At 41.5% G+C, this 10,457-nt stretch overlaps 1 protein-coding gene across 1 annotated transcript in view; it reads right to left on the reverse strand.

The window, feature by feature from the left end:
• Positions 1 to 10,457, reverse strand: part of LOC109379296 (allergen Fel d 4-like) — a 26,114-nt gene continuing 15,657 nt past the window's right edge. Inside the window, exons 3-7 of the mRNA XM_019635799.1 lie at positions 2,670 to 2,743; positions 1,850 to 1,960; positions 1,394 to 1,495; positions 1,171 to 1,215; positions 1 to 221 (exon numbers count right to left, since the gene is read on the reverse strand). Coding sequence (XP_019491344.1) covers positions 1,184 to 1,215; positions 1,394 to 1,495; positions 1,850 to 1,960; positions 2,670 to 2,743 — 319 coding nt within the window. The 3' untranslated portion in view covers positions 1 to 221; positions 1,171 to 1,183. The remainder of the gene's footprint in view (positions 222 to 1,170; positions 1,216 to 1,393; positions 1,496 to 1,849; positions 1,961 to 2,669; positions 2,744 to 10,457) is intronic.

Here is a 10,457-nt window from a genome sequence, read left to right on the forward strand (position 1 = left end):
AGTTCTCTGGGTATGGCACAGAGAGTGAAATTTGGAGAAATTTCTTCATTCTTGGTAAGCTGTTGATCTTTCTAGTTAATTAGGGAAAAGTCTGAAGATGCAGAGATAATGCTTTCATGTGAAATAGTGATGGCCATCAGGTCACAGAACTTGTCCCAAGATGTCGTGGGGCCATGGAATGGAAGATCCTGGAGCCCAGATGAGGAACCATTCACTCAGCACTGAAGAAACATGTGAGGAAGAGAACTCAGTAACTCATAAGCACTTCCTGGATTGAATTGAGGACAGAGACATTCTATTGGAGAAAAGTGATGAAGAAATGAACATGAGCCTGCATTCCAATATATGTTCATTGCCAGAATAGAGGGAAGAAGGGCATTTGGTCAATGACTCTTTATTATCCCTTACAGATCTCATCTTAACTTTCCCTCAACCAAGTCTATGATAAACATAGGAATCAATGAAGGATCTTAGGCTGCTTTCTGCCATCCTCAAAATGGGGAGTACTGAAAAATTGTTGATCGATTGAGAAAGAATGGCAAAAGCCATAGTTGCTTTTTATTAAATATGCAATTTCCGCAAGCCATAGTTGCTAACACCTTCCCATACACTATCTGAAAGCAGCCCCACAATACATCTTAGGTAGGAAACAGATGAGGAAACTCAGAATCCTTTCTCCAGGTTGGAAAACAACTGGAAGGTCAAACAGCTCTATTCCCACAACAGAAGTTGAAGGTGAGCAGACATCAAAGCCAGACATTTTTACCAAAATTGGAGGGTGAGATGGCTTTCTGGACTTGGAAGACACACAACAAACAGAAACGTATTTGAGCTTCATACTCACACACATTTGCTCTTTTCCCATTTCAAAATTTAAGTCTTAACGATGTGAAGCACATTAACAATTACTGAGCCCTTTTCACCAGCATATATCCACACAGCAACTCTGCAAGGTAGACATCATTGTTTCCCTTTTAATTGCTTGGTCATTTGCTCTAAAACTCATGGAAGGAGTGGGTCCTGAACCCAGGATGTACAACTCCTACTTTCAAGCTCTCCCCACAACCTTACTTACTAAATGATTCTTATTTTAATCTCTGCATATAAACTCCTAATGCATTTGGAAGGCAGTAGTCCCTGGGCCACACCATTTTATCAAATATTACCAACCTGGAGGACTGGGCTAGTAGCTCCCTCGGGTCTGGAGACAGCGATCTGCAGAGGTAGAGCAGAGCACATTCAGACACCAACCCCAGTGATTTCCCAGACAAAAATCAAATTATTTTGTAGGTTAGGACAATGGGGACTCATAGGAGGTGTTATCTTCTCTTGGGTTTCTTGCTTTAGTAACATGACAATTTAGGAAGAGGAAACAAAAGATAGCTAAACTCACCGACTTTGGTCAAATCAAGAATGTTTTCATTAGGAATTCCATATGTCTGACACACTTCTCCAAACCACGTTTTTATTTCTGGACTCAAATCTGGTGTTCGGCCTGTGGGAACATTGACAGTAACTGTGTTGTCTCGCGTATTGGTCATTGAGGTCATGGCGGATGGGTGGGTCTCCAGATGGATGGAAAAATGGAAGACACTGATTGATGCTTAGGGAGAAGACTTGGGAATAGATTATAACCTGTATTGATTATCTTCGTTTTGGTAGCCTACTGTCACGATGAGATTTCATAAACATCCCACCTCCGAGTTTGAGGGGTTACCCAAGGAGAGCATCTCTCTTGAGAGGAAGAAAGACATCCCAGGTAGTAATGGGAGGAACACCTTGTTTCCAGGTTTCCTTTCTTTCCCTGCCTCCCAACCCAAAGGTGAGTGTCAGCATTAAAGTACTCTACCATATAAAAACATCACTTGGAATTCTTTCCCCTTGTTGAAATTCACGTTGTGAAAAAGAACATATTCATCATAGACTGCTTCAATTATGCGAAGTCTATTGTATCCATCATCTGTGGAGGAAACAGAAGAAAGCTCAGAATTTCTTTGGTCCATGGGAAGCAATTGAAACTACCTATTCTCTTCCACAGAACAAATTCAAGTGCATATCCTAGAAGAGTTAAGGAATGATATATAAGGCCTTCCATTTGTATCTCCCTGGGCTTCATGTGGTGACTTCTAAGGGTAGAACTGACTCCTCATAAAATTTCTTCCACTGGCAATTGACCCGTAGTGGAAAAAATCTTCAGCCACAGCAGCAACTTACCCTCTGTCATCCTCCTTGAGACTCACCTACCTCCTCCAGCCATCTCTGCCAACTATGTGTCTCTGTCCTGTCTTTAAGCCCCACTGGCATTATATACCCAGCACTCTGTCCAAGTAATGGCTGTGGCATTGGCAACCAGACATCATCACAAAATGGGCAGAGAATGAGCAGCTATCCTGACAATTTACTTTTTCCTTTTTTTTTGTTAATTTTCTTTTATTGCAGGAGGTACACATGAGCAAATTGCCATCTTTATCTGATGGTAGTATGTGCATGGTGTTCGCTTTTACACACAATGTTCTCCCAAATTTGGGATATTGCCTATCAGATGACCCAATTACATTAACTAAAGAAGCATTGATCACGAATTGATTAAGATCCTGCAGATACTGGGGTTTGGTAAATTTATTGTAGTTGGAAGAAGAATTTAGAGAGACATTTTTTTGTATACTTACATAATATACTGTATGTATCATCCTGTGATGTTTCGTCAGCAATAACAGAAATCTCGCTACACTGTCCATTTTCCCTGTAAAACAAAATGAGCTGTTGCCCAAGATATATTGATGGGGCTGGCTCCCTCACTCTACCTGTAACTTGAGTGCCTGATTCCAATTAACTCCTGAACATTTAGGTACAAATATGAAACAGCTTTCATTCACATTATTTCACTTTATTTGATACTTTAAGAATGAGTCAACTACTGCTATCACTATTACTCTACCACTATTTCCCACTATCACTATGACTGCAGCTACTTCTCTGTATAATTAGCTGAGGGCTCACATGTGCCAGCCTCTCGGTTGAGTGCTTTACACCCAGACATTACTTCACTTGGTCCTCACAAAAAACTGTGAGAGAACATTATTATCCTTCTCTTTTACCCAAGGGAAAATAGGGGTGGAAAGCGAACAGTTTTCTAGGTGACATAACTAGTAAGAGATAGATTGGAGAAATAGGTAGGCTATGATCCCCAATCCTGTTGCTCCTAACCTACGTATATTGCCAGACTACTTAGGATTCCGGTAAATCTCCCCCCTTACCGTCTCTACTCTCATGGAAATTTGTTGCTATCACTAATTTTTCTCAGTGAATCCAGAAAAGCCCCAGGTTCTTCAAGTCCTGGGTTAATGCCAGATAGTGACTATGATTTTGGATACAGGTCCACAATGTATGTACACATGTACGTGTGTGTGTGTGTGTGTGTGTGTGTGTGTGTGTATGACTGTGTGTGTAGATCCAAGATCAAACTCAGGCTTCTGGGGTTTCTTATCAAGGAAAAAAATTCCTACTTACCTTACGGAGGTTTTAATTAACATAGAAGAGCTATCCAAGGCTTGGATATGTTCCACAAAAATCCTGAAGTTGCCATTTTCTTCTATCTTTTCCATCTCATCTGAGGCCAAGAGAATTGTATACCAATCTCCTGAAAACTGCAATAAAATCAGTAAACTGATTGAGTTGTAAAACAATAGGGGACACCACATGCAGCCTTGTCGCCTTGAACTTGGCCCGCTGGCCAGGACTAATAATGATGATGTGAAGATGGAATTAAAACTCGGGCCAATTGCCACCTCATGAAAGGCTCTTCCTACTGTCCCTCCAGTGAGAATGGAGGTCCCCAAGTGTTGTCATCTTTTCACATGGTACAATTGCTCTTAGTCCAAGGTCACAAACCACCTCCTTTGTCTGCTATGTAAAGAACGCCTGCCCTCCAGTAGAGCCCTTTGCCTTAGAATCCTCCAAGCCACCCCACAAAGTCAGAAGTCACTATGCTCCGCCAACTCTACCTTTGAAAGATCGAAGTTGCTTGTCACAACATCATCATGTCCTTTCTTATGTGCCCAGACTAGAGTCAACCCCAGACACAGCAACAGCAGCTTCATCTTGGCAGGCGACGGTAGTGACTCAGCTACAGTCCCTTGGAGTGAGTCTCTCCCTGAAAGTGGCTCCACTGCCCAGCTCCTCTGCCTTTATATTCATTCTGAGTCCAGTTATTTGTCCACGGGGTGCCAACTTTCCTCCTCCCACTCCGTGAAATGCCCTGTCATTCACTGGTGTGAGGCCAAGATTGTTCCTGCTTTTTTGCTACTTGTCAATCTCATTTCTTTTAGGTCTACTTATGACCTTAACTGTCTCAAAACAAATACTCAAAAAATAGTAGACGTCATAAAGCACTGCCTTTAGTAACCAGATTTAACTGTGGATCTGGCTTGGAATCAGAAAGCCAATTATGTCTGGCATGAATGGAATAGAACTTAGAAAAATGGAATCTGTCGGGCGCCTCTATTCAAGCATTCACATGTTTTGAGGAATTACATCAGTTACCCCATGGTAACTAGCCTCAGAAACAAAAAAAAAGAAACTGTTTTACCAAGCATGACAGCACCTATCACAAAGCATGCAAATAGAGATGAATAATATATGGTGGAACAGAATAAGGTCTTGAATAGAATGGTGCTCTGTATTGAGCACATTTTAATTCATTTTTCTTGTCATCTAAATTCAACCACTGTAGCCTTTCTTATTCCCACAATGAACAAATGTATTCCTTTCATTATGTATACCTCGCTATATACCTCAGACCCTTAATAGAAATGGAGAATTAGAAGGTGTCATTTCTTCCTTCAAGCAACTTTCAATGAAGGTGGCGAAATCCTTCATTCTTAATAAAAACTCAATTCTACAAGCATATGAAATAATCCAACTGAGTGGGACAAAGTCCACACCACTTTGCATCAGAAAGTGATGCTAAGGAGGTGGCATCTCATGGAAAGTGCTTAAGAACACAGGAGTCCTGTAGACCTGGGCCTCATTCCTATCTCTGCCGTTTAGAAGCCATGAGGACAAACTGAACCTCTGGGAGCCTTAGTGTCCTCTTACTGGGGTAATTGTACCCGCCTATAGATTGCTGGAGGGATTCAGTGGGATGATGTGCGTAGAGCCCTCAGGCTAATGTCTAGCACACGTTGGGCTGGGGGGGTCTGAGAATTTTCCCTGGAGTAGGTGGGACTAGAGGAGGCCATGAACGCTAGGGAGGTGTGGAGACGCGGAGAGCCTTTTGGAAGGAAGAGGATTCCTGGTGAGAGGAAGGTTGTGAGTTAGGCTCCTGTGACCTCATTTGGGGCTTGTTGAAAAATGGGGCTCATTTTACTCTTGAACTAATGGTTCCCTGTTGCACCCAGAAAACAGAAAGAGGCCAGTGTGATGGGTGGAGCTGGGCACAAGGCAGTGAACCTAAGAGCTGTGGCATTTTGTCTGTGGCCTCCTTTTAAAATTCATCCCAGCCTCTGGGATGATCATTCCTCGTTCATGCTGAACTGGTATCCAGTCACTGGTCTTGAGGTCTATATAACTTTAGGATTCATGGACTGGCTGCAGGTTAGGCTGTCTGCCCCTGAGATAGAGGAACCATGTTTGACAAATGGGGACAAAGGCGGTGTACCTTATTCTCTCTACTTGACTGTCTCCAAGAATAGATGGCAGCCTATGAGCAACCAGGTTTGTGAGATGAATCCCATTCTTCCTGGGCTGTGATGCTGAGGAGAGAGCCAGCTACCACTGCTGCTCATAACATCTCTAGCCCATCCCACCACCACTCCTAATCCTGCACCCATATCAGAGCGCCATATATGAACTTTCTGCTTGTGGGCACCCAACTGTGTGTCCCTAGAGAAAACCACAAATGAAGATATATGCCACAGAATGTTTCCCCAGTCTTTTAGTTTTTAATACCCAAATCTTCATGGGTATTCAATATTTGTATATGTCAATATAAGTTTTTTGGCAGGTGTGTGGGGAAAACTTACTTTTACATTAAAAAATATAATGCAACATTTTTAATACATTGTGTGGAACACTTGAGTTACATTCCAATTACAGCTTGTACAAAACATCAGAATCATCAACAAAGACGATGTGCATCTCTGATATTCTAGGAAAAGCATCACAGGCATATTGAACACAAAGTAACCATGTTGTTTTTTGGTGACAAAGAAGCACTGATGGAAGCTTTTTATTTCCAAACAATACACTTTACTTTTTATCTAAGTAGGCACTTACTGTGTTTTACTTAGATTTAAGGAAACTGTTGGAAATTTTGGGGTTTGTGTAACACATTAAAATTTTTTTCTATGTAAACCTTCCAAGTGTTGCTGATGAAATGGAGAGTCTGGAATTCTCATACACTGCTGTTAGCAATGTCAAACGGAACAGCCGCTCTAGAAAAGTTTGTTATTTTCTTGAAAAAATTCAATATACACCTACTATATGACCTCACCATTCCACTGCTATGTACAACCCAAGAGAAATGTAAACATATGTCCATAAAGAGACTAGTACATGAATGTTCATGGAAATTTGATTTGCAATAGCCGAGAACTAGGACCAATCAAAATGTCCATCAACAGAAATGGGTAAACAATTGGTGGTATAGCCACATGACAACAGAACATGATTCAGCAATAAAAAAGAACAGACTATTGATCCACACTACATGAATGAATCTTTTTTTTTTTTTAAGATTTTTATTGGGGAATTGGGGGGATGGGAATAGTGCTGGGGAATTAGGGGAAGGGGAACAGACAAGTTGCTGTCCTTTTGTTCTACAATCTAGTTGTGGAGGACATTGCTTCACTGGCCCAAGTTGGCACCATCATTGCTCTCTTCCAGAGTGAGGCAGACCAGTCGCTGGCTTCTGGACGGCCGCTCACTGCGGCTGTTGGCCGCTCATGCTGGCTGCTGGCTACACACCGTAGCCCATAGCAACCCACTGCCACAGGGGCTGCAGCCTAGCCGTCGCCGGCACAGCAGCCCAGCTCCAGGTTGAGCTGTTGTTCAGTATCTTAGCTGTGGAGGGCAGTGTAACTGGCCCTCATATGTGGGATCCGAACCGGGGCCCTCTGGCATCCCAAGCGAGTTCTTAACCATCGCGCCACTCGGCTGGCNATGCAGAGATAATGCTTTCATGTGAGATAATGATGGCCATCAGGTCACAGAACTTCTCCCAAGATGTCATGGGGCCATGGAACGGAAGATCCTAGAGCCCAGATGAGGAACCATTCATTCAGCACTGAAGAAGCAGATGAGGAAGAGAACACAGATACTCATAAGCACTTTATGGATTGAATTGAAGACAGAGACTCTATTTTGGAGGAAAATGATGAAGAAATAGACATCAACCTGCATTCTAACCTATGTTACTTGCCAGAATAGAGGGAAGAAAGGCATTCAGCCAATGACTTTTTTTTGTTGGTTTTCTTGATCTCATCTTAACCTTCCGTCATCTGAGTCTATGAAAAACAGAGGAATTAATGAAGGATCCTAGACTGCCTTCTGCCATCCTCAGCATGGGAAAGTCTAAAGAATTTATGACACATTGAGGAAGAATGACCAAAGCCACAGACACTTTTTATTAAATATGTGCATTATGCAAGCCATAGTTGCTGAGACCTTCCCATATATTATCTGAATGAAGCCCCAATATAGATATTAGGTAAGAAACAGATGAAAAAAACTCAGAGACCATTTCCAGGTTGGAAAACAACTGGAAGATCAGACAGCTCTATTCCTAGATCAAAGTTAAAGTTGAGTAGAAAGCAAAGCAAGGTATTTTTGAACAAAAATTTGAGGGTGATATAGCCTTCTGGACTTGAAAGGCAGACCACAAACAGAAATGTATTTGAGTTTCATACTCACACACATTTACAATTTTTGCATTTCATAATTTAAGTCTTAATGATGTGTAGCACATTAACAATTGCTGAGCCCTTTTCACCAGCATATATCCACACAGCAACTCTGTAAGGTAGACCTCATTGTTTTCCTTTTAATTGCTGAGGTCATTTGCTCCAAATCTCATGGAAGAAATTGGTCCTAAACCCAGGATGTACAACTACAAATTTCAATCTCACAACCTTCCTTACTAAATTATTTTTATTTTAATCTTGGCTCATAAACTCCTAATGCATTTGGAAGGCAGTAATCCCTGGGCCACCCCATTTTATCAAATATTACCAACCTGGAGGACGGGCTAGTAGCTCCCTCGGGCCTGGAGACAGCAATCTGCAGAGGCAGAGCAGAGCACATTCAAACACCCACCCCAGTGATTTCCCAGACAGAAACCAAATGATTTTCTAGGTTAGGACTAAGGGGACTGACAGGATGTGCTATCTTCTCTTGGGTTTCTTGCTTTACTAATATGAGAATTTAGGAAGACAAGCCAAAGATAACTGAACTAACCGACTTCAGTCAAATCAAGAATGTCATCCTTAGGAATTCCATATTTTTGGCAAATTTCTCCAAACAATGTTTTTATTTCTGAACTCACATTTGGTTCTCTGCCTGCAGGAAGATTGTCAGTAACTGTGTGTTTCATGTATTGGTCACTGAGGTTCATGGCACTGGGGTGGGTCTCCAGATGGATGGAAAAATGGATGGCACTGATTGGTGCTTAGGGAGAAGACTTGGGAATGGATGATAACCTGTCTTGAATTTAACTACTTTAGGATAGCCTTCTGACACGATGAGAGATTTCATCAGCGTCCCACCACCGAGACTAAGGGATTACCTAAGGTGAGCATCTCTCTTGAGAGGAAGAAAGACATCCCAGGGTAAGAATGGGAGGATTACTTTGCTTCCAGACTCCCTTCCTCCCGCTGCCTCCCAACCCCAAGGTGAACATCAGCATAAAAGTACTCTACCAAAGAACTCCATCACTTAGGATTTTTTCCCATTGTCGAAATTCACAGTGTAAAAAAGAACATATTCATCACAGACTGCTTCAATTATGCAAAATCTATTGTATCCATCATCTATAGAGAACACAGAACAAATCTCAGAATTTCTTTAGCCCATGGGAAGCAAGTGAACCTCTTTACCTATTGTCTCTCACAGAATAAATTCAAGTGTATATCCTAGAAGAGCTGAGGACAGATATCTGAGGCCTCCATTTTCAACTTCCTGGGCTTCATGTGGTGACTTCTAAGGGTAGAATTGACTCCTGGTGAATTTTCTACAACTAGTAATTAACCAGTAGTTGAAAAAATCTTCAGCCACAGCAGCAACTTACCTGCTATCACCCACCTTGAGACTCACCTACCTCCTTCGGCCATCTCTGCCAACTATGTGTCTCTGTCCTGTCTTTAAGCCCCACTGGAATTAATACCCAGCACTCTATCTGAGCAATGGCTGTGGCAATGGCCACTAGACATCATCACAAAATGGGCAGAGAATGAGCAGCTATCCTGACAATTTCATTTTATCTTTTTTTTTCTTTTGCTAATTTTCTTTTATTGCAGGAGGTACATATGAGCAATTTGCCATCTTTATCTGATGATACTATGTGCATGGCATTCACTTTTACACATGATAGTCTCCCAAATTTGAGATATTGGTTATCACATGGCCCAATTAGATTAATTAAAGAAGCATTGATCAGGAATTGATCAAGATCCTGCAGATACTGGACTTTAGTAAACTCTTTTTAGTTAGAGGTAGAATTTAGAAAGCACTGCATACACTATACTGTACCATTTCATGACCAACAATAGAGAATTCAGTACACTTTCCATTTTCCCTGTAAAGCCCAACATAGTTTGATGGGCCTGGCTTTCTCACTCTTCCTGTCACTTGAGTGTCTGATTCCCCTTACCCAGTGAACATTTTCGGTACAAATTTGAAACAGCTTTCATTCACATTATTTCACTTTATTTGATACTTTAAGAATGAGTCAACTACTGCTATCACTATTATTCTACCACTATTTCCCACTATCACTATGACTGCAGCTACTTCTCTGTATAATTAGCTGAGTGCTCACATGTGATGCCTCTCAGATGAGTGCTTGACAGGCAGACATTACTTCATTTGGTCCTCACAAAATACATGAGAGAAAATTATCATCCTTCTCTTTTACCCAAGGGAAAATTGGGGTAGAAAGAGACCAATTTTCTAGGTCACATAACTGGTAAGAGATAGATTAGAGAGATAGACAAGCTGTTGATCCCCAATCCTATGTTCCTAACCTATGTTATATGCCAGACTACATATGATTCTGATAACCCTCTCCCCCTTACTTCCTTTAAACCCATTGAAATTACTCCTGTCACTCATTTTTATCAATAAATCTAGAAAAGTCCCAGGTTCATGAAGTCCTGAATCAGTGCCAGATGAGTAACTTGGATTTTGGATACAGTCCACATATTTATACACATGTGAATGTGTGTGTGTGTGTGTGTGTGTGT

This window comes from Hipposideros armiger, unplaced genomic scaffold (assembly GCF_001890085.2).
Source record: "Hipposideros armiger isolate ML-2016 unplaced genomic scaffold, ASM189008v1 scaffold_24, whole genome shotgun sequence".
In the NCBI taxonomy this organism is placed as follows: Eukaryota; Metazoa; Chordata; class Mammalia; order Chiroptera; family Hipposideridae; genus Hipposideros; species Hipposideros armiger.